General features: G+C 44.2%; 1 protein-coding gene across 3 annotated transcripts in view; it reads right to left on the bottom strand.

The window, feature by feature from the left end:
- LOC143943381 (receptor-interacting serine/threonine-protein kinase 3-like) overlaps positions 1-25,463 on the bottom strand; it is an 81,708-nt gene that overhangs the window by 16,269 nt on the left and 39,976 nt on the right. For all 3 annotated transcript variants that reach the window (XM_077465114.1, XM_077465112.1, XM_077465113.1), the window contains exons 2-6: positions 22,893-23,220; positions 22,582-22,721; positions 16,980-17,029; positions 10,752-10,910; positions 4,223-4,329 (exon numbers count right to left, since the gene is read on the bottom strand). In XM_077465114.1, coding sequence (XP_077321240.1) covers positions 4,223-4,329; positions 10,752-10,910; positions 16,980-17,029; positions 22,582-22,721; positions 22,893-23,201 — 765 coding nt within the window. In that variant the 5' untranslated portion in view covers positions 23,202-23,220. The remainder of the gene's footprint in view (positions 1-4,222; positions 4,330-10,751; positions 10,911-16,979; positions 17,030-22,581; positions 22,722-22,892; positions 23,221-25,463) is intronic.

The following is a 25,463-nucleotide window of genomic DNA, read 5'->3' on the forward strand; positions in this document are numbered from 1 at the left end:
AGCCCCCTTTACTCTGATACCCCTAACTAAAATCTATTGGAACAAATTGCCTTCAGAAGTCACCTAATTGCTAAATAGAGCCCACCTGTGTGTAATTTTATCTCAGTATAAATACAGCTATAATGTGAAGCCCTCAGAGATTTGTTAGAGAACCTTAGTGAACAAACAGCATCACGAAGGCCAAGGAACACACCAGACAGGTCAGGAGTAAAGTTGTGGAAAAGTTTAAAGCAGGGTTAGGTTATAAAACAATATCTCAAGTTTTGAACATCTCATGAAGCACTGTTCAATCCATTATCCAAATGGAAAGAGCATGGCACAACTGCAAACCTACCAAACTATCGTGGCCGCGCAAGGAGAGCATTCATCACAGAAGCAGCCAAGAGGCCCATGGTAACTGGAGGAGCTGCAGAGATCCACAGCTCAGGTGTGAGAATCTGTCCACAGGACAACTATTAGTCGTACACTCCACAAATTTGACTTTTATGGAAGAGTGGCAAGAAGAAAGCCATCTTTGAAGGAAAGCCATAAGAAGTCCCTTTTGCAGTTTGTAAGAAGCCATATGGGGACACAGAAAACATGTGGAAGGAGGCGCTCTGGTCAAAATTGAACTTTTAGGCATAAAAGCAAAACGCTCTGTATGGTGGAAAACGAACACTGCACATCACCCTGAACACACCATCCCTACTGTGAAACATGGTGGTGGCAGCATTATATTGTGGGGATGCTTTTCTTCAGCAGGGACAGGGAAGCTGGTCAGAGTTGATGGGAAGATGGATGGAGCCAAATACAGGGCAATCTTAGAAGAAAACCTGATGAAGGAACCGACAAAAACTCTGGATAGCCGCATTCCGGATCAGGTAAAATAGGTTGTGCCTTTATTAATTCCACTAAAAAACCTTCACATCATACGAGTTACAACAGCAAAGGGAATGTAGAACAAGGAATGCTGACGCGTTTCACGCTGAAATTAGTGCTTACTCATAGCTATCTTAGAAGAAAACCTGTTAGAGTTTGCAAAAGACTTGAGACTGGGGCGGAGGTTCACTTTCCAGCAGGACAACAACCCAAAAACATACAGCCAGAGCTACAATGAAATGGTTTAGATCAAAGCATATTTATGTGTTAGAATGTCCCAGTCAAAGTCCAGACCTAAATCCAATTGAGAATCTGTGGCAAAACTTGAAAATTGCTGTTCACAGACGCTCTCCATCCAATCTGACAGAGCTTGAGCTTTTTTGCAAAGAAGAATGGGCAAAAATGTCCCTCTCTAGATGTGCAAATCTGGTAGAGACATCACCAAAAAGACTTGCAGCTGAAATTGCAGTGAAAGGCGATTCTACAAAGTATTGACTCAGGGGGGCACCCTACAAATGTACCCCACACTTTTCACATATTTATTTGTAAAAAAAAAATGAAAACCATTTATCATTTTCCTTCCACTTCACAATTAATTGCCACTTTGTGTTGGTCTATCACATAAAATCCCAATAAAATACATTTATGTTTTTGGTTGTAACATGACAAAATGTGGAAAATTTCAAGGGGTATGAATACTTTTTCAAGGCACTGTATTTAACGTTTCAGCTGTGGGTTGATGCTGGAGGGATCTCCACAGGGGAAATCTTGGCATGGAAGCTTTTATACCTCTACCTAATGCCCCTACACCTTTGTGTGTGACAGCAGACTGTGTGTGGGAGCAACATTGCCTGTGTTAACACAACTACCAATAAATAAATATAACAAATATATAAAGTGCATCACGTGTGTATACAACATTTAAGGTGATATTAAAGGCAATTTCTTTTTTTTCAATAACAAACATGTCATACTTACCTGTTCTGTACAACCGCGATCCTCCTCTTCTTGGCTCCCCTTCCCCTCCCTCCTGCTGAGTGCCACAAGAGCAAGCAACTTGCAATGGGGGCACCAAAGCAGGCTCGCTCTCAAGCTGCTGCTCTGTGTATCTATTCACACGCAGAGCTTTGGCTTGGCCCTGCCCCCTTTCTCTCCGCATTGGCTCACTGGCTGTGATTGACAGCAGCGGGAGCCAATGAGGAGGGAGAGTCCCTGGAGAGCCGAGGTTCTCGTGCACATCGCTGGATCATGATGGGGCTCAGGTAAGTATTAGGTGGGGCTAAGAGGCTGCTGCACAGATGTTTTTTATTTTCATGCATAGAATGCATGAAGGTAAAAAACCTCAAGCCTTTAGAAGTGCTTTTAAGGTAGACAGTCCATCCAAATTTAGTTATAAACTAAACTCAAGGGCCAAATGTGCCTCAAATAAAGTGTTCAGAGACGGAGTTCCTCCAAGGGCTGCCTGGAGTGCCCCTTTACACACTGCACTCCCCAGATTAAAGTGACCCCTTGTTTTACCAAGCCAATCAACATGCGCCCAAATTGATCCAAAGTGGTACAAGCTCAGCCCCCTTTTTAAGATTACCATCCAACCTTATTACAATCTTCTGTAATCCCCCTCATAAGCTCTGAACGGAGAGTGCCGCGGGTCGTGCCTCCTCTGATACTAGTTCCAGCAATGTCTCCTGGCATCAGAGGAGGCACGACTTGATATATTTGTTATATTTCTAATTTTATATTCCATTTTTATATATGTTTACAGGTAATGCTGCTCCCACACACAGTCTGCTGTCGGCTGACATCACAGACCCGCTCCAATCTCTGAGAAGATCCCAACATTAATGCCAGGATCAACCCAGATTCCTGACCAGCAGCTGGCCCAGTCTCTCTGCTTAGAGCCCGAGCTAGCTGCTCCCTCCCCAGCCTGGCACTTCAGTGAGCACTGGAGGGGCACAGCAGAGAGACATTGACTGACAGTAGGTAGGGAGAGAGAGCAGCGCCATCTGAGTGCAGTATAACAATTGATTTAATGGCAACAAAGAATATGTACACTCTCAGAGGTGGAGGACATGCTGTGGCGTGTGGGGTGTCCCTCTGGTCGCGGCTGTGCTGGTGGCTTCAAGCACTTCCTAGTCCATGGGTTTACACGAGAGGAAGCCCCTGATGTCACTACCGGATGTTTAAATGGAGTGGGGAGGTGCGTGCGTTTGGTGCATGCATGTTCCTTCCTCAGGCATTAGGTTTGGCATTAGAAATAGCATTAAATAAAAGAATAAATATTAAAATGTACCTATTTAATGTGAAACTTGTGCTTTCTTTTCCTGCAGAGCTGATCCATTCAGAGCACATTACAGGGGACATTACATGGGACAGGGGACATTACATGGGGCAGGGCACATTAAATGGGACAGGGCACATGACAGGGGCATTACATGGGGCAGAGCACATTACATGGGACAGGGCACATTACATGGGATGGGGCACATTACTTGGGGCAGAGCACATTACATGGGACAGGGCACATTACATGGTACATTACATGGGGCAGGGCACATTGCATGGGACATTACATGGGGCAGGGCACATTACATGGGACATTACATGGGGCAGGGCACATTACATGGGACATTACATGGGACAGAGCAAATTACATGGGACAGGCCACATTACATGTGATGGGGGACATGACAAGGGACATTACATGGGGCAGACTGTTGGGCACATTGTGGGTGGGGGAACACAACTGGGCACAGTACTGATGGCTTTCTCCTTCTGGCTTCAGAGTACAGTTGATATCTCCTCCAGTGGCACGCTGTTGCCCCTCTGCCCCTCCTCCTCCTATCCTGTCCACCCCAGATGATGTCACGTACTCGGAAAGGACAAGAGGGGCCTGCAGGGAACAGCGCACTACAGCCAATAGGATGCCAGCCGCTTCCCTGCCTATCTCTGCCTGTGTATGTGCGATCCTCCTGTCAGCTGCCTGACTGACAGTCAGATCACCGCGGAACCCAGCTGAGAACCACTGCCATAGACTGTTCATCAGAGACTCTCAGAGACACACAGTTGCTCTCTTATTGGACTTAATCCATATCTACTCCTCCTAAAGCTTCAGTGCACCATTATTGTGTTTTTTATATACCTGTGATTGACAGTCACTGCTCTCCACTCATAGTGGACTGAGAACGGAGCGCTCAGCGGTCACTTGATTGCTCAGGTCTTAGAGGCGGCAGGGGACAGCTTGCAGCATCGGACCAATACTGCAGCATGTGGGTAAGTATGTATGTTTGTTTCTTTTTTTATTCCGCACTCATCCTTTATCAGGTAAAAACACATGGAGTGCAGCCATTGTGACAATATGGAGTACCTGATCTGAAGAATACATATTTATGAAATGATCTTCAACATTTCGAACAGCGCTGGTCGCCTCCTTCTGATAAGCTTCATACATCACTGATGTACATCCACTGCAATCTTAAATAAAGAACCATTAAAATCAATTCCATGCCAATGTTAGAGGGTTTATAAAATTGAAATTTTTTTAATCAATTAAGTCCAACTCCAGCAAAACTTTTGTTTTTGTTTTTTTTGTAAGAAAAGATGACATTTTTATTGCTGTCCAACTTCTTTTTAAAGATCTCTCTCCTCTGTCCCCATCTTGTATGACGCTCATCACCAGGCGGTGGAGAGCTCCCCAATAGAACACAGACTGGTATAAAAGCCTTTGTTAAACAAATTCATATGAGAACATTTAGATGCACAACCTATGTATAGTGCTACATTACAACTCCATGTTAAAAATGGTTGGCACACCAGAAACCCCATGAAGTGGGCTTTACTTGAAGTTACAAGTCCAAACACAGAAAGCGCCTAGATTTGGGGGTAGGTGATAGAGATGACCAATGGGCCTGGTGGACTTTGCTGTGAATGGTTGCTTTTGGTATAAAATGTAGGCCACACATTTATGGTTATCCAACCATTGCAGATCAGATCCTCCAGGACTGTCCTGGGACTTCAACAAAATCCTAGGATCCCATGGGCCCAAGTAATGTGGGGCATGCCTCCCAATAGTACCAATGCTGGGTATTTTTTCTTACCAGTGGCTACCAAGAATGGTGCATTTTATCGCCTACTGATAGAAACACTGGGGCATTACTGACCACCAACACTGGGACATTCTACCTGCAATTGGCCAATCAAGAATCGGGCATTCTACCGCCAACTGACCACCAAGGATCTGTCATTCACTGATACCAATGCTAGGGCATTCTTCTGCCCACTGACCACCAATGATAGAGAATTCTTCCTCCCACTGATACAAATAATGAAGCATTCTTCCTCCCACTGGCACCAATGAAGGAGCATCCTTCCTCTCACTAAAAACAACAATGAAGCATTATTCCTCACTAGAGCTGCACGATTCTGGCCAAAATGAGAATCACAATTTTTTTGCTTAGATTAAAAAGATTGCGATTCTCTCACGATTCTCACAACATAAAATCATTCACATTATACAAAAAAATGGGCTAACTTTAACCACTTTCAGACCGGACCATTTTGCTGGTAAATGACCAGAGGTCTTTTTACACTTTGGCACTGCGCTGCTTTAACTGGTAATTGCGCGGTCATGCAATGTTGTACCCAAACAAAATTTGCGTCCTTTTCTTCCCACAAATAGAGCCTTCTTTTGATGGTATTTGATTGCCTCTGCGATTTTTATTTTTTGCGATATAAACGTAAAAAGACCGCAAATTTTGAAAAAAAATGATATTTTCTACTTTTTGTTATTAGAAAAATCCAATAAACTCAATTTTAGTCATACATTTAGGCCAAAATGTATTCAGCCACATGTCTTTGGTAAAAAAAAAGTCAATAATTGTATATTTATTGGTTTGCGCAAAAGTTGTCACATCTACAAACTAAGGTACGTTTTCTGGAATTTACACAGCTTTTAGTTTACGACTGCCTATCTCATTTCTTGAGGTGCTAAATTGGCAGGGCAGTACAAAACCCCCCCAAATGACCCCATTTTGGAAAGTAGACCCCCTAAGGAAATTGATAAGAGGCATGTTGAGCCCATTGAATATTTTATTTTTTTGCCTCAAGCGATTGAATAATGACAAAAAAAAATTTTTTTTTTTTTTTTTACACAAAGTTGTCACTAAATGATATATTGCTCACACATGCTATGGGCATATGTGAAATGACACCCCAAAATAAATTCTGCTGCTTCTCCTGAGTACGGGGATACCACATATGTGGGACTTTTTGGGAGCCTAGCCGCGTACGGGGCCCCCGAAAACCAAGCACCGCCTTCAGGCTTTCTAAGGGCGTAAATTTTTGAGTTCACTTCTCACTACCTATTACAGTTTTGAAGGCCATAAAATGCCAAGATGGCACAAAACCCCCACAAATTACCCCATTTTAGAAAGTAGACACCCCAAGCTATTTGCTGAGAGGCATGTTGAGTCCATGGAATATTTTATATTTTGCCACAAGTTGCGGGAAAATTACAAACTTTTTTTTTTTTTTTTTCACAAAGTTGTCACTAAATGATATATTGCTCACGCATGCCATGGGCATATGTGAAATGACACCCCAAAATAAATTCTGCTGCTTCTCCTGAGTACGGGGATACCACATATGTGGGACTTTTTGGGAGCCTAGCCGCGTACGGGGCCCCGAAAACCAAGCACCGCCTTCAGGCTTTCTAAGGGCGTTACAGTTTTGAAGGCCATAAAATGCCAAGATGGCACAAACCCCCCCCAAATGACCCCATTTTGGAAAGTAGACACCCCTAAATTTAGGGGTACACTAGTGAGACTAGGTAATAAATGGCGGGTGCCCTGAAACTATAAAAAAATAACTAACCAACCAGCGTCACCTGTAACAGTTATATGGTGATCACTGGTGAAAGGGTTAACTAGGGGGCAATCAGGGGGCTTTATGCGGTAGTATATGGGGGTCCCTGGCGCTATAAAAAGCTGCGGCGAACCTAAATACCTACCTGCCTAACTAGCGTCACCTGTGACACTAATACAGCGATCAGAAAAACGATCGCTTATTAGGCTGGGTTCACACTGGAGCGATGCGGGAACGCCACGAATGCGCGGCGGGTTCCCGCATCGCATGCCTCCCGGCAGCAGTTCACACTGCCCTATGCGAACTGCTGGGAGTGTCAGTGAAATGTTAATGACACCCCCAGATCAGTTCGCATATCGCAGTGCGATCTGCAAACTTGGATCGCATGGTGTGAACACCCATGCGATCCGATTCTGCTGCGGACCAAAAAAAGGGTCCCGTGCGAGTTTGCGGCGGGTGCGACACAAATTCAGCCATACTATCTGTATAGCTGAACTCGAATCGCACAGAGATCGGATGTGATTTGCACTGCAGTGCGGTGCGAATCACATCCGTTCTCATAAACCGCTGCAATGTGAACCCAGCCTTAGTGACACTGGCGACGGGGGGTGATCACGGGGTTAAACCTTTATTGGGGGGGTTAGGGGGGTACCTTAGAACTAAAGGGGGCTAACCCTAACTGCCCTAACAGTTATTAGTCACAAATGACACCCGCCGGGTGATCAGGGGGTTAAACCTTTATTAGGTAATAAATGGCGGGTGCCCTGAAACTATAAAAAAATAACTAACCAACCAGCGTCACCTGTAACAGTTATATGGTGATCACTGGTGAAAGGGTTAACTAGGGGGCAATCAGGGGGCTTTATGCGGTAGTATATGGGGGTCCCTGGCGCTATAAAAAGCTGCGGCGAACCTAAATACCTACCTGCCTAACTAGCGTCACCTGTGACACTAATACGGCGATCAGAAAAATGATCGCTTATTAGGCTGGGTTCACACTGGAGCGATGCGGAAACGCCGCGAATCCGCGGCGGGTTCCCGCATCGCATGCCTCCCGGCGGCAGTTCACACTGCCCTATGCGGACTGCTGGGAGTGTCAGTGAAATGTTACTGACACCCCCAGATCAGTTCGCATATCGCAGTGCGATCTGCAAACTCGGATCGCATGGTGTGAACACCCATGCGATCCGATTCTGCTGCGGGCCAAAAAAAGGGTCCCGTGCGAATTTGCGGCGGGTGCGGCGGGTGTGGCGGGTGCGGCGAATGGCTGAACTCGAATCGCACAGAGATCGGATGTGATTTGCACTGCAGTGCGGTGCGAATCACATTCGTTCTCATAAACCGCTGCAATGTGAACCCAGCCTTAGTGACACTGGCGACGGGGGGTGATCACGGGGTTAAACCTTTATTGGGGGGGTTAGGGGGGTACATTAGAACTAAAGGGGGCTAACCCTAACTGCCCTAACAGTTATTACAGTCACAAATGACACCAATGCAAAAAAAAAAAAAAAAAAAAAATGACATTGGTGTCACTGTGACTGGGGGGCAGGGGTAATTGGGGGGGGTGATCGGGGGGGTGTGAGTGTGCCTGGCATGTTCTACTGTGTGTGTAGAGTGTTGGTGCAACTCACCGATCCGCTCTCCTCCGTGTCGGAACGAAAAATACCGACACGGAGGAGAGAATACATCACTTCCTCTCCTGTGTTTACATTACAGGAGAGGAAGTGATGTCACGGGGGATTCCTATTCGTCGGGAGCAATCGCGTGGGGGTGGCCATGAATGAATGGCTGCCCCCTCGTCCCGGATCGCTCCCGGACGAAAACCGACCGCCGCAGGCACCGGGCGGGGGCCCGATCGGGCCCCCGACCCGCGGGAGGCAAGGGACGTACATGTACGCCAATATGCCTGCCCGTGCCATGCTGTCGACGTACATCGTCGTGCGGCGGTCGGCAACTGGTTAATGAATAAAAAAAAGAAACGCTAACCAGCAAAGTAATTTTTTCAAAAATAAATTGCATTTGAAAGGCCGCTGTGCAAATACAGTGTGACATAAAGTATTGCAACAACCACCATTTTATTCTCTAGGGTGTCTATTAAAAAAAAAAAATTATATATATATATTTGCGGGTTCTAATTAATCTTTAAGCAAAAAAAATAAAAAATGATTTTAACTTGAAACCAACAAATGTCAGGCGGCTAAGTCGCCTGGACAAGTCGCCCCTGTGTGAACCGAGCCTAAGTTCAACTGATAAAGAATGTTTTGATTCTTGGCAGACTGCCTGGTTTTTCTCTTCCTTTCTTTTGAAGGCTGTGGCTTCAGAAGAGCAGAGAGAATTCTTTGCATAGAAAGAATTGTGAAACACTTTATTCAAGATCGCCATAACGATTCTTAACTAACGACCTCACCCGCTGCTGCCCTACGGAACTAACGCAATTGTCGGTTTTATATGCGGTGTTTTTATCATCTTTATGTGAGTAGTTTGTGTTTGAACACAAAAATTAAATCTCATACTTAAGCGGTGAGCACTTAGATCTTTTCTTTCTACCCATGACCTGGCGTTCTTGCTGAGATCTAAGGAGACGTGAGAGAAGTTTATGGTCTGTGTTAACCCTTTTGATACCCGCTTGCATGACCACCTGTTTGCACAGGGGTCCATGCCATAAGGTGAGAGTGATTCGTTAGACCGGAGGTGGAGGGATTGTCACGCTACTGTGGAAAAAAAAAAGACTTATGTCAGTGCTACAGTTTGAATTTAAAACGTATTTGTGTGAACTGTGAAGTCAAGTCATGGATTGTGGAAACTAACTAGTGTCGGGTGATTTTATATAGTGTATACCACCTTTACCACTGACTAATGCAGAGTTGCAATGCAAGGAGATCAGCTAAAAGTAGTTGGATTTGTATGTGCGTTATAATTAATCGAAATTAGTCAATTAATCGATTAACAAAAAATTGATTAATCAAACACAAAAATTTTAATCAGTAACAGCCCTACTTTTAAACATTTGAGTAGGAGGTTCCTGCCTTCTGCTCATATTACTGTAATGCCCTGTATACACGGTCGGTCATTCCAACCACAAAATCCGTCTGATTTTTTCCGAAAACGGATTTTGTCCGAAACTTGTGTTGAATACACACGGTCGGACAAAGTTGTTGGAAAATCCGATCATTCAGAATGAGGTGACGTTCGTTGCGTACAACCGGACTACATAGAGGCCAGTAGCCAATAGCTTTGGTCTCGTAATTTACTCTGAGCATGCGTGGCACTTTGTCCGTCGGAATTCTCTACAAACGATCGGAAAAAGTTTGATCGGATTTTGTGGTCGGAAAATTTTAGATCCAGCTCTCAAACTTTTTCCGTCTAAATTTCCAACGGAAAAAGTCCAATAGAGCCCACACACGATTGGATTTTCCGACAACATAATCCGATCGGACCTTTTCTGTCGGAATGTCCGACCGTGTGTACAGGGCATTACAATTCACCTGTAACCAGAAACCTAAATTAGCATGAGCTTACTAATTACCTAATCATTTCCAGACTAGGTGACTTAGAGATATGACCTTTCAGGTCCTAGCCTTTTCGTCTCCTAGCTCCCTAACTATAATACACATTATAGCAGACAATCCAAGACAGGTGGCCGACTGATGACATCAGTATCTGCTATGAGTCCCAACAGTGTGAAGCAGTCACTATTTGCAATATGGCTTATAGGCCCTATACAGGGTTCCCTGAATCCAAACTAACATTACTTCAGGGGTCCCAAGGCATAAACCTCACAAAGTATTGCTCCCTGGAAACCCAGGGCCCATAATCAGTGTGTAAGAGGCTTGCTCCTAGTCCTCTCCAGAAGCCCCTATCTTGGATAGGTCTGTCACATTGATCATTTACACCAACAGTAATACCTTAAGATAACAATACCAATAATTAAACCTACAGGTCCGGTGTTATCTTTCCACTTTCCTCTACTTTATTTATGTCTGACATTTATGTAGTGCATGCACTTCTAGACAGTAGGTTGTCATTATACTTACCATGGAAGCTGGGTCTGTTCTCTGCATTGTGATCCCAGCATCTGATCATTAAATCTTTGGCTTCTGGCACCATTCTAACATCAGGGTACCGGTCTAGGACACTCACCGCAGGCCTCTGACCCTTAGTTACACAGCGCATGATTACTTCTGGAAGAATACCTAAGAAACAGAAGAAGAGATGTGATATTCACAACCCCTTGTATTTCTATAAGGGCAAGAAACTTTTCAGAAAAGTAATACTTATATTACAGGATTTAGCTCCTGCATTTAAAAACAACAATTATAACGCTCCATGCCAGAGGCCTCCTCCTGACATTCCCAGCCATTGACCATTATATCTCCAAACAAGAAACATCCACACATAAATAGAGTTGCTGCACTTTACTGGTGGGACTTGGAAAATGGCATAAACAGTGACATCACAGTGACATGCTATGCAGGGTTACTTGATAGTACATAGTCATGACATTTAGTGGACAGGCTGCAGTAGTCACAAGTGAGAGCATCAGGCAGCACTTAAGTCAGCCGTCATCCCTTAACCTCCGTAGCGGTCTGATTATGTCTGATTTTTGAATGTCAAAGTGATACATTGTTTTGTATAGAATTTTGTTGTTTTATATTGTAGGCCTGTCATTTTTAGGAATAACTTGCTTAAATCTGTCCAAAAGAGAGTCTATGAGACAACCTGGGTATGATAACGTTTGAAACACAAAATCATAAATTATATTATAATAGATAACTATAAATAATTATAAAAAATAATATAATAATACATTTTGTTCAACAATGTAATCAAATCAAAAACAAGGGTGCAATATTGCTAGTCACTGTAATACTAGACACTGCATATTGGTTTAGTAAACATCCCGGGTATGATACATTTTGAAACATGGGACCGCACAAAGTCCAACGTCACATTCAGGACAATGGAAAGCGTCCCTCTATGGCAAAAGTGGTTGTAGACCAGCTAGAAAACAGCGATAGTGAATTAGAATCACTTGCAGAATTGAGAGATAATGATTTGTGGGGAAATTCATCATCAGACACTGAAAGTGACAACAGCGACAATTCTGTGACTGAGCTCAGCGCTGTGCGATTCGTATCAGTCTATAGAGCACCAAGTTCATACATCACTGAACTCAGTCGCATAATCCTCGCTGTCGTCACTTTTAGTGTCTGATGATGAATTTCCCCACAAATCATTATCGCTCAATTCTGCAAGTGATTCTAATTCACTATCGCTGTTTTCTAGCTGGTCTACAACCGCTTTTGATGTAGAGGGACGTTTTTTGGATGCCATGGACTCAAGTTTCCAGGCAGGGCACTGCACAAAGCACTAGGGACAAAACTGATGTAAAATGATTTGATACAGTAATTTAATCTACAGATTACAATGTATTGTGTGTTTTTTGTACTTTCTGAATTTCCCGCCGAGGATCCGGCGGAGGACACAGCGGGAGGACATCGCAGGATCCTAGGTACAAGGTAAGTTTACCTGTACCTGGATACTGTGATGCAATCCCGAGTGTGGCTCTGGGTCATTAGTATGTACTGGAATGGGATCTCTGTAGTCGCCTCCTCCATAAGTACACCTTTACCGGGGAATAGCCTCACTCAGGGAACTCTTGGGCAGGCCAAAAAAGACCTTTTGCAACCCGACCTAACCCTTACCCCTAAAAAGATTAGGAAGTCCACAGCTGGCTCTCCTGGGTGCAGGATACCTTATGTAAAGGGGGACCCCGCTGGGGGATACCCAATGTAAGGGGGACCCCGCTGGGGGATACCCAATGTATGGGGGACACCGCTGGGGGATACCCGATGTAAGGGGGACACCGATGGGGGATACCTTATGTAAGGGGGACACCCGATGTAAGGGGGACACCGCTGGGGGATACCTTATGTAAGGGGGACACCGCTGGGGGATACCCGATGTAAGGGGGACACCGCTGGGGGATACCCAATGTAAGGGGGGCAACGCTGGGGGATACCTTATGTAAGGGGGGACACTGCTGGGGATACCTGATGTAAAGGGGACAACGTTACATCAGCATGAAGGGGTTAATAGCAGCAAGGCTGACTATAACAAAACTATGGAAATCAAATGACGCACCAAATGTTTTTGATGTTGTTGTACGGTTGAATATGCAAAAGTTCAATACGAGTTGATGTTGGCATATAAAAACTACAACATGGCCAAGTTTAGGGAACTATGGCAAATATGGATTAGTCATCCCAGAACTTTGACCTCCCTCAATTACATGATCTGCAGCTCATAAACCATAAATCAGTATTATCCCAATTGGTAACATCGAGGTTTCACAATCTTCTCTATTTCTATTTTATTAATCTGTTTTTGATAATGTTGTCTTTATACTGACTAGCGCCTGTTTACAGCTACAACCTATTGGGGTAAACAGGGATTTTACTATACTGTTTATGTATGATTCGTTTGATCATTTGTAATACTATGTTCCCTTATTTTGTTTGAGATTTGTATGCAAATGTTTATTGCTATACCTGATTATTATTTATCGGCTGCCTTTGATATTTCTGTTATTTGTGTGAAAATTCAATAAAAATTCTTTAACCACTTCAGCCCCGGAGAATTTGGCTGCTCAATGACCAGAGCATTTTTTTTACAATTTGTCACTGTGTGGTTTTAACTGGTAATTGCGCGGTCATGCAATGTTGTACCCAAACAAAATTTGCGTCCTTTTCTTCCCACACATAGAGCTTTCTTTTAAAGGTATTTGATTGCCTCTACGATTTAAATTTTTTGCAATATAAACGGAAAAAGACCGAAAATTTAGAAAAAAATTATATTTTCTACTTTTTGTTATAAGAAGAATCCAATGAACTGAATTTTAGTCATACATTTAGGCCAAATGTATTCAGCCACATGTCTTTGGTAAAAAATGTCAATAAGCGTATATTTATTGGTCTGCGCAAAAGTTATAGTGTCTACAAACTAGAGTACATTTTCTGGAATTTAGCTTTTAATTTATGACTGCCTATCTCCTTTCTTGAGGTTCTAAAATGGAAGGGCAGTACAACCCCCCCCCCCCATGACCCCATTTTGGAAAGTAGACACCCCAAGGAAATTGCTGAGAGGCATGTTGAGCCCATTGATTATTTTATTTTTTTGTCACAAGTGACTGAAAAATGACACATTGCTCAATGATATATTGCTCACACATGCCATGGTTATATGTGGAATTACACCCCAAAATACATTCTGCTGCTTCTCCTGAGTGCGGGGATACCACATGTGGGAGCCTAGCCGCGTATGGCACCCCGAAAACCAATCACCGTCTTCAGGATTTCTAAGGGTGTCAATTTTTGATACCACATGTGTGGGACTTTGTGGGAGCCTAGCCGTTTACAGGACCCTGAAAACCAATCACCACCTTCAGGATTTATAAGGCCATGAAATGTGAAGATAGCACAAAACCCCCTCAAATTACCCCATTTTGGAAAGAAGATAGTGGGGGGAGGGCGGTTCCCTCCCACTTCTTGTAAAAGCAGTCTGGAGGCTAATTAACTGCTAGGATTGCTTTTACATGAAAGCCAACCGCTGGTTGAAAAGAATGATACTAAGATGATAATCTAAACCTGCAGGCATCATTCTGGTATAACCACTCAAATCCAGCAACATACCAGTACGTTGCTGGTCCTTGATGGGCATATATTGTAATGGTTTTTTTTTCATGCAGCCTGTGGGTTGAACAAAAAAAGATTGATCGGTGGGTATGCCCACCATTAGAATACCACCCTTCATCCACCCACTTCTAATGATAGGCATACATGCACCATTTTTTTCTTTTAACTGTGGTGGTGAAATCACCTCCTACAGCACTGGACCAGTGGACCAATATGACTGCAACTCACTTTTTTTTTAACTCTGCCCATGAGGAAGGATAGGCCCAAAAAGGTCTTAAATTCGGAAACCATAATAGGTTTCCAATCTCTGGCAAGGGTCAACTGGGGATTAGCGTTGATGAATTGACCAGCACACAAATTGTTTTGGTCCACAACAGATCTATAGAGATCTTCCATGAAAAACAGCGAATAAAAATCAAGTGATGTAAATTTCCACCTGAATTCCCGGTTGCCCAGTGATTGAGGTGCTGCAGAAGTGGTGGGCTCCCAATTCGGATTGTCAAAGCAGGAAGGGCACTATGGGCTCGAAGGGCCTGTATTTGTCTTCTTCTTGGTGGCAGCGGGACACTACTTGTGCTTGCCACCTCACCAACTTGAACTGCACTTATGGGACTCATCACGTCACCAAGTGTTACTGCAGTGCTGGATGTACGACCAGGATGCTCTAGACCGCTGGTGAATGCCAGTTCACCAGAAGGATGAGCGGCACTAGTACTGGCTCTCTGCTCCATACGAGGGACCTGCGGTTCTTGTACCTCAACAACAGCAGAAGAACGGGATCGGGAATGCCTGACCTTGGCAGGTACCACTATCTGTCATGGTGCCGCTTCTGTTTACTGGTTCGTATTCTGAGCCAGAATTGGACAGATGGGTGACTTACTCTTCACTCTCATTTGTAAGGCTCAGAAACGTGTAGGCCTCTTCACTAGTGTACTTTCGATTGGACATTTTGGCCTCTAAATTTACTGGTACACTAGTGAGACTCACAGGAAAAAGAGCACCTGACTGTCAGCGACTGCTTCAAACACTACCAAAAAAACTGTTAGCGTGCGCAGGGATCAGGCCTGACTCTGCAAACGCTGCAGTTATGTGTTTTGTAAGTGACAGTGATCGATTGATACAGCACTTGGGTGAGCTGCAGTCAGCGACGCATACCGAGGGGAATATCTCCTAAACCGTACAGGTTTAGGAGATATTTTTTTTACCTACAGTCAGGTTGAAAAAAGACACAAGTCCATCCAGTTCAACCACAAAAAAAAACTAAAATAATAATAATATCATACAATCCCATATACACATAGTTACATAGTAAGGTTGAATAAAGACACCAGTCCATCCAGTTCAACCTGAGTGAGTGTCTACAATTGTCCCTATCCCTGTACATTGCACACTCATATCGGTTAAATACCGATTCTATACCCACAGTTGATCCAGAGGAAAGCGAAACCCCCCCAGCAGAGCATGATCCAATTTGCTAAAGCAAGGGAAAGAATTCCTTCCTGATCCCCCGAGAGGCAATCAGATTTTCCCCGGACGACTTTACCTATAAATGTCAGTACCCAGTTATATTATGTACATTTCGGAAATAATCCAGGCCTTTTTTAAAGCAATCTACTGAGTTGGCCAGAACTACCTCCGGAGGGAGTCTATTCCACATTTTCACAGCTCTTACTGTGAAGAAACCTTTCCGTATTTGGAGATGAAATCTATTTTCCTCTAGACGTAAAGAGTGCCCCCTTGTCCTCTTTGTTGATTGTAAAGTGAATAACTCAACACCAAGTTCACTATATGGACCCCTTATATATTTATACATGTTGATCATATCCCCCTAATCTCCTCTTCTCAAGAGAGAATACATTCAGTTCCTCTAATCGTTCCTCATAGCTGAGCTCCTCCATGCCTCTTATCAGTTTGGTTGCCCTTCTCAACCTGTGTAAATAATATCTGTTCGGGTTTGAAGGGATGTGGTGGCAACCCTAGAAAAGAGTTCCATGAGGGGAGATTACATTACTTCGGGGAAGGATTTCATTTGGTTCTGAAGTGAATCTGATCCTCTCAGCCGCCTAGGGGGCGCGCCTGCCCGACGTACAGCTACAATGCTTCCATCAACCGGGGCCAACCTGCTGCAGTATAGTTGCGGCAGCTGGTCCAGAACTGGTTAATGGTTAAAAAAAAAAAAAAAAAGTGAACTGACATGTAGGCAGGTGCAGTTTACTGTCTCCACTGCAGGTGGCGCTCAATCGCAGTGGCAGTGCAGAGAGAAAGGAAGTTAGGAGGATGGAATTTAGGACATTTTAATGGGTGAACATTCAGCAAAACTGAAGCCCGGAGGGGGTGTGGGTGCCTTTGCCTTGGCACATTCCAGAGTGATTGGATTAAGGTGGCTTAGTTACCTGCGTGATCATAAGTGTTGGGTATGTTGTTGACACTCATTAGAACTGAAAAAGCAGCTATAATGAATAGCAAAACATTTTTTATTTACAGTACAAATTCAGGTGATTCTGAAGAATTAGTTTTAGCTATATGAGAAACAGAACAAATAAAACAACCGGGTCTACAAGGACTTACCTGGGTAAGGCTCTTCCCCTGAAAATACTGTCCACGCTAAGATTCCGAAACTACAACACAGAAAAACATAGCAGAGAGTCAGTCTCTAAAATACAGCAAAAACAATATAACATAGCATACAACTCCCGGATATGTCAACATAAAACATTCTATTCCAGCTACAGCTATTATTCCTAATGTAGCGCTCTCACAAACCTCCAGAGGCCTGGTGGTGACCCCAAGAGTCAGTGCGAGCTGCCATTCCTCCTCAGGGTGCAGGTTATTGGGTATGGTGGGTGTAGTGCAAGGTGAAAAGATGGGCACCAGTCACTTTTAAAAATGAACAAAGAGAGTTTTATTTCTCTTAAAACGAACAGTGGGAGAGAGGGGAAGGGCACAGGACACCCTTAGGCAAATGCAATAGCAAACTGGCAGACTCCTAGGACAAAAATAGAACTAGGGAGACAGCAATACAGATAAAGGACCTTTAAGCTGAATGAAGCGATCTGTATCTTGTAGAAACTGCTGTCTCGTATAGCAACAACTGCACTCACAGTATCCCACTGTAGATCCTCAAGCTCAGCTCACAGCAACCCGCTGGATCCCTCGAGCTCAACTCACAGCTACCCACTGTATTCTTCAAGCTTCACCCACTGCTACCCGCTGGGTTCCTCGGACTCACAGCTACCCACTGTATTCTTCAAGCTTCACCCACTGCTACCCGCTGGGTTCCTCAGACTCACAGCTACCCGCTGTATTCTTCAAGCTTCACCCACTGCTACCCGCTGGGTTCCTCAGACTCACAGCTACCCGCTGTATTCTTCAAGCTTCACCCACTGCTACCCGCTGGGTTCCTCAGACTCACAGCTACACGCTGTATTCTTCAAGCTTCACCCACTGCTACCCGCTGGGTTCCTCAGACTCACAGCTACCCGCTGGATCCCTCAAGCTTTTCTCACAGCTACCTGTTGAACTTCTTTTCAAGCTTTACTTACAGGTACCCGCTGTACTCCTTCAAGCTTTACTCACAGCTACCTGCTGTATGTCTTGGATGAGTTCTCTCCTGAAGCTTTCCCAACACTTCACAGTCCCCGGCCGATGAAGAGTCGGCTCTGGTGCTCCTTCAGAACTCCATCCCTTTAACACCTGCCTCCGACAACAAGAGTGGTTGTCCCTCTGGCAACTTCTCCTATGCCTCCTGGCAAAGATCGGGCACCCCTCAGGCCGAACCTCTTTACATGAGGGCCCCAGGCTTCAGGCTTAAGCCTCTGCTGCTGCTTCACACCCCCACCCCCCCTCCCCCCCCCCCCCCAGGCCACAGCCTGGTTGGAAAGAACCCTGATCACCTGACTCTCTCCGAATAGTCTTTTCCAGTAGCCTCAGTGGCCAAAGAAACTCCTGCTGATTGACTGAGAAACAAATTCACTTATAACCTGAATTAACTGTAATCTATCATACTAATGCCAAAGGTAACAATGCCACCTATTCACAAAAGAGAGAAACCCAGTTCAACTCAAGCTTAGGAGAAAACCAATTGATCAAACTACAAATTAGCCAGGCTAGTTACCACCTAGCACAACTAAATGTACTAGCAGCCTTGTTTAGGACAAGGTTGCTACACTAATTATTCCTGGAACACTAGGTTTATAGTAAGTTCCTTTTTCTGCAAACAAGTACTGAGTTGAAGAAGAGGAAATGCATTGCAATGTGGAAGGGTCAGTTCAGCTTCCATCAACTAGAAATTAAAGAGGAACTTCACCACATGCCCCCTGTGTTAATTTAAGTTTCTTTATCCTGAATTCACCAGCTCACCCTTCCAGATTATACAGCATTATTCTGCTGGGGCCTGTGTCGCTGCCACACACCGGGTTCCACAGCACCATCCTCTGTCATCAGGAGCTGGTAGTCCCAGGCAGCTGGCACCTGGCAATGATAGTCGCAGGTCTAAATGAGCCCTTTTAGCCCCCATTCCTTCCTAAGGGCCCCACAGAGTCCTTTAGTCCTGTGTACCCCACAGAGCCCACCTTCCAGCTCCCCATCCCACTGACAGACGACAGTCAGTCCTCCTCAGACTGACCAGTGATGCAGGGACAGTTTTCCTTCCACTGACACCACTGGAGCAAGGGACATGTTTTCCTTCCTCTTCCTGCTGCGTTGTACCACATCTATTTTGGCATATACCACAAACACTACATACATATCACTGCACGTGCCACTATTAGCCTCATCCCCTCCTCCATCGGGGAGGGTGGGCAGTTTGCTATCTTTGCCCTGGGCACGAGATGAACTTGTCCCAACAGATATAACAAAACATTTTCAATAGTATATTTACCAGACCAAAAGGAAGCAAATAAAAGAAGTTCATATTTGGGGCTTACATGCACTTTAACAACTTGCCTACTGGGCACTTTTATCTCCTTCCTGCCCAGGTCAGCTTTCAGTGCTGTTACTGTCAGGTCATCTGAGACCAGGTGACAGATGCACTCTGTAGGAATCGGAAGTGCACCGCTAAGATAGTGGACCCTAGTACTAACTGCTGCGGATTGTACCTAGGGAGGTTCAGGAAGCAGATCTACTGGATCACTAACAGATCCCAGTGGGAGCTAGAGCATAGATTCCCCAGGGCGCGGAGTCTAAGAGCCAGCAGGTGTTCACCAGAGCCTCTAGTGGTGAGGATGGACTTTGCTGCAGTCTGGCTCCAGGTCGCGGCCCCTAGGGTCTCACAGCTCATGCTCACGGTAGACTACAGGAGAAGGAAGCAGCAGGCTGGAACAACAAGGATAGTAAAGAGATAAGGCAGAGGTCAGGGTGACTAGCAGACAGGAACAACAGAGTACATTCCAAAGGTTCAGGGTCACAGGCAAGCAGGGATAGTCAGGGACACGCCAAAGGGTCAGGGTCACGAGCAGACAGGAATAGTCGAGAACACACCAAGGTCGGTAACAGCAAAAAACGAAGAGCACACGGCAAGCAAGAACCAGGAAGCCAAACACAAAATGAATACACAATGGTTGATCAGCACCACTGGCTTGCTGTGCACAGGTTAATATAGGGTTCCCTGATAGGGCCTGGAGTGGAGCCATGCTTAGAGGAGGCAGGTGAGAGTGACTGGCCTCTTAGCCTTAGCCTCTTGAACACATAAGGAGAGGTAAGCTGACAGAGAAAGATTACTACATAACCATGACAGTCATACTTTGAATGAGAACTGCGCGGTCATGCAGCACTGTACCCACATTACATTTTTATAATTTTTTTTCACACAAATAGAGCTTTCTTTTTGCGGTATTTATCACCACTTGTTGTTTTTTTTTTTTCTAAACAAATAAAAAAAGAAGAACATTTAGAAAAAATCGTAGAAAAAATCTTCACTGATGTGTGCTGATGAGGCTGCACTGATGGGCGCTGATAGGCTACAATGATAGGTGCTGATTAGGCGAGACTGATAGGCTACAATGATAGGCACTGATGAGGCAGTACTGGTGGCGGCACTGATAATTCAAATAGCAAGGATAACTTGCCACAAATTTGTGGCAGTGTTGAATTGTAAGCCTGTTAACTTGCTGTACATTTTCATTGGCAAGTTATACACTTGCAGAGCACTTGAAGCACACTTCATTTTTTTTTAAGCAGAACTCCGCTTTAAGTACCTTAGGAGCCCCAGATCTCACGGTGCTTTAATATGAATAATTTTACACTTCAATGCAATATGGGAAGCTAGCCCACCAATTACTACTTTCTGCACCTTCCAATTGCCCTGCAATGGTTGGCCTTGCTGCCCAATAGAACGGTGGGGGAAGCAGTATGGTACTCACTAGTTCTCAGCACTGCCAGAAAGTGTTAACGTTTCCATATCAGATCCTCCTCGGGTTCAGGTAGGTACCTGCACCTTTGTCAGTTTAGTGATAATTTATTTGGCTGTCTTTTAACCACTTGCCGACAGCCCCATAGCAGGTTTCCTGCCACACGGCGGACATGCTGTGCAGGATCACATACAGTAAACAGGATCTCACAAAAGTGAGTACACCCCTCACATTTATGTAAATATTTTATTATATCTTTTCATGTGACAACACTGAAGAAATGACACTTTGCTACAATGTAAAGTAGTGAATGTACAGCTTGTATAACAGTGTAAATTTGCTGTCCCCTCAAAATAACTCAACACACAGCCATTAATGTCTAAACCGCTGGCAACAAAAGTGAGTACACCCCTAAGTGAAAAATATATATATCCCATAGTTTGTAGACGCTATAACTGTTGCGCAAACCTATCAATATACGCTTATTGGGATTTTTTACCAAAAATATGTAGCAAAATACATATTGGCCTAAATGAAGAAATTTGTTTACATTTTTTTTATTGGATGTTTCAGAGCGGAAAGTAAAAAATATTATTTTTTATTTTTATTTTTTCAAAATTGTCGTTCTTTGTTTATAGCGCAAAAGAAAAAAAAGGTAGTCAAATACCACCAAAAGGAAGCTCTATTTGTGAGAAAAAAATTATATAAATTTTATTTGGGTGCAGCGTCGCACAACCACGCAATATTCAGATAAAATAACACAGAGCACATTGAAAACACATGGCCTGGTCAGGAAGAGGGGGGGGGGGTAAACCTTCTGGTGAACTGGTTAAAGTGGAGTTCCACCCAAAAAAAAGTAATTAATGTGCATGAAATAAATAAAATAAAAAAATTGGATTTTTTTTTCTCACCTTTAAATGGCTGTTGTTAGGGGGTCCCCCGTAATCTGCCTCCTCCTTCAGTGCCTGGGCTCCTGACATCACTTCCCTCAGCGCCCTCAGCTCGCTACTGCTCCTGGGAGATGTGTGTCATCATTTCCCAGGAGTCAGTTGGACAGCGCAGAGGGCTAGGTTGCCATAACAATGGGGCGGGCACTTCCGACGCTGCTGCACGCTGTTATGGCAACCTGTATACTTTACAGCGACGCTACGGCGCATTACTGCGCATGCGCAAGCACGGGGAGAGAACGGGAGAGAATGTTCTGACCTTTAGAAGTGTTTAAAAAAATAATAATTTGAACATGTTGTTGGAACTCCACTTTAAAGTGGAACTTCACTCCTTATGCTGCTAGCATTAGCAAATAGGAAAGTATATCACATTTACAACTTTTTTGCTTCAGTTACTGCTTGGTTTCTTTCCTAGGCGAGTTATGTCATACATCCCAGGGGTCTTCAGAAGGGGAGACGGAGGGGTTTTCTCAGCTAAGCACACTCTCCTGCAAGCATGCTTGAGCTAAGGGCAGATGGATTCCAGGAAGTAAATGCTACATGAATCATTTGCCCTAACTCAAAATGGCCATGGCCAGACATGCTAAGGGATGGGATGTTGAAAGTAATTTCTCAGCAAAATAAAGCATGGAGACATGGATGGATGAGTTTGCATTGAATACTAAAAATGAATGTTATAGTGGGTTTGGTTTGTGGTAGTCTTGCTTTATTATCTGATAAGGATTCACTGTTCACAAAGCCCTCATCCAATTGAAGTTCTCTCCTAGGCAAATGATGTCATACATTTATATGTACACAGGGCTGTCAATATGGTTCATTATGTACGCAGATTCAAAATACAATAAAATTCTTAATCCACAGCCATCTTCTTCTTACCTGTAAACATCATGTGATTTTGAAACCTGATAGTTAATGTTACTTAGAGCTTCAGGCGGCATGTAGGGCAATGTGCCTGCAAACGATGGCACCGTAGAAGTCGTAACCCCTATAAACTTAGACAATCCAAAATCGGTGATCTGTTAAAGAAGAATTAGAATTGATTTGATATGAGTTGTCAGATACTGACATCAAAAAGAATCTCCAGATGGCTTCAGATTCAGAGATGGTGGTGGTGGGATTCATTTTCCTCACCTCTTTCTTTCTTAAATAGCTACTACTATATTATGCATTTGTCACGGGTCACTTACCTGAACATCGAAATGCTTGTTTAAAAGGACGTTGCAGGGTTTTAGATCCCGGTGGATTATTGGAGGATCCAGACTATGAAGGTAGTTCATTCCAAGGACCACTTGATGAAGAATCTGGAACCTCAAAGCCCATGGGACATCTGGGATATTGTCAAAGAGAGTGCGTAGAGAACCATGGGGCATATACTCCATGACCAGTCCATGTTCTACAAGACTGCCTTCCGCCTTCTCGTATACTCCAAGGAGACGGAGAACATGGGGGTTGCTCGCTTTCTGCATCATCTCTCGTTCCTTCATTAGATCCTTCATCAGCTTTTTCAGGTTGGAACTGAAATGAAGAATCCCAAAGCTATTGTGAGCCTGTTACTAGTGCAGTATTACTCTATACATAAAATAAGGTCTACCTGGATAGCTGGAAGCCAAGGCTTCTTTCTAGTGCTGGACGCAAAAGAAACAAGGCTAGCTTCAAAGCCAACTCACCTCTGCAACATTCCTAATATTAACGTGTCCTCCATTATGGCTTCTGGACATTAGGCAGTGGCAGTTTCTAACACAGGATAGGTGCCTTAGCTGGGGCATTTAACAGCCATCCAGACGCATGATCTATTTAAAGCTTATTATTTATTGTAGAATGACAGGGACTAAAGGAGGAGAGGTAGAAGGTAGGTTTGAGGATTTTGGTATAAAATAAAATAAAAATAGTATACGATTGTTAGTATAGTATATATTAAAGAGAAACTCCAGCTTTACTATCTGCTCAGTGTCCACCACCCCTCTATTCTAATCCCTTCACTGGCTTCCAATCACTCAAGCAATAAAATAAAGCCTTGTACTCAACTCCCAAGACCTCCTGCTCTCTAGCACCCTCATCACCTCCTTCCATGCTTATCTCTAGCACCCTCGTCACCTCCTTCCATGCTTATCTCTAGTGCCCTCGTCACCTCCTTCCATGCTTATCTCTAGTGCCCTCGTCACCTCCTTCCATGCTTATCTCTAGTGCCCTGGTCACCTCCTTCCATGCTTATCTCTAGCACCCTCGTCACCTTCTTCCATGCTTATCTCTAGCGCCCTCGTCACCTCCTTCCATGCTTATCTCTAGTGCCCTCGTCACCTCCTTCCATGCTTATCTCTAGCGCTCTCGTCACCTTCTTCCATGCTTATCTCTAGCACCCTCGTCACCTCCTTCCATGCTTATCTCTAGCGCCCTCGTCACCTCCTTCCATGCTTATCTCTAGTGCCCTCGTCACCTCCTTCCATGCTTATCTCTAGCGCTCTCGTCGCCTTCTTCCATGCTTATCTCTAGCACCCTCGTCACCTCCTTCCATGCTTATCTCTAGCGCCCTCGTCACCTTCTTCCATGCTTATCTCTAGCGTCCTCGTCACCTCCTTCCATGCTTATCTCTAGCGCCCTTGTCACCTCCTTCCATGCTTATCTCTAGTGCCTCCATCATCTCCTCCCATGTTAATCTCTAGCACCCTGTCACCTCCTCCTATGCTCATCTCTAGCACCCTCATTACTTCCTCCCATGCTCATATCCAGGACTTCTTCAGAGCTTCTTACATTCTCTGGAACGCCCAACCCAACCTGTCTTTCTCTTACTCTGCCACTTTCAGGCAATCCTTGAAAACGTATCTCTTCAGGCAAGCCTATCCTGTTTCTAGCTACCAATAACATTTTACACAGTTTCTGCCGTATCACTTGCCCCACTCTTTAGATTGAAAGCTCTCATGAGCAGAGGCTCTTCTAAGGCTAGACATGCACATACATATAGAGATTCCTCCATCTACACTATACAACATGGATGGAAGAATCTTCCACTGTGGCTACTGTATTTTGACAGCTGGCCCCACCATCTTATTGGATGAAGCTGCAGTTTGGTTCATAATTTTCCACCAGGCTATATTGATTTTTTGGTCAAAAGGATGTCAGGCAGGAGGGTGGCGATGGGTCACTCACTCATCGAATTTCAGACTGTTCAAGCGTATGGCCAGCTTAACCACTTAAGGACTAGCCTCGTTTTGGAATTTAGGTGTTTACATATTTAAAACAGAAAAAGCTAGAAAATTACTTAGAACCCCCAAACATTATATATTTTTTTTCTAACCCCCTAGAGAATAAAATTAAAATACTTTTTTTTTCACACTGTATTTGCACAGCGGTACAAGCAAACTTTTTGGGAAAAAATTCACTTTTTTTGAATAAAAAAAAAAAAACAGTAAAGATCATTTACTCCAAGTAAAATTGATAACCAACATGTCACGCTTCTCCCGCCGCCGAAAATGGTGAGCTCGCAGCGATTGCGCCGCAGAGATCACCATTATCGTCAACAAGACCGGCTCCTGAAAATATGGATATCTTGGTTATGGCAGCAGCTGCCGCTACCAAGACATCCCTCTTCAAAGTGCCGACGTATATGTACAGGAGCCAGTCGGCAAGTGGAGAAGTGTTGCCAAAGCTATTTTGGTTATACTTCTCCTATGGATCACAGGAGTATACCTAGTTCTGCACTCCTGTGACCCATTTTCCTGTGACGTCACTCAGCCAGTCCAGGCTCTGGAAAAATGTTGACT

Source organism: Lithobates pipiens, unplaced genomic scaffold (genome assembly GCF_037356315.1).
Source record: "Lithobates pipiens isolate NorthernLeopardFrog02 unplaced genomic scaffold, aLitPip1_a1.2 Scaffold_30, whole genome shotgun sequence".
Lineage (NCBI taxonomy): Eukaryota > Metazoa > Chordata > Amphibia > Anura > Ranidae > Lithobates > Lithobates pipiens.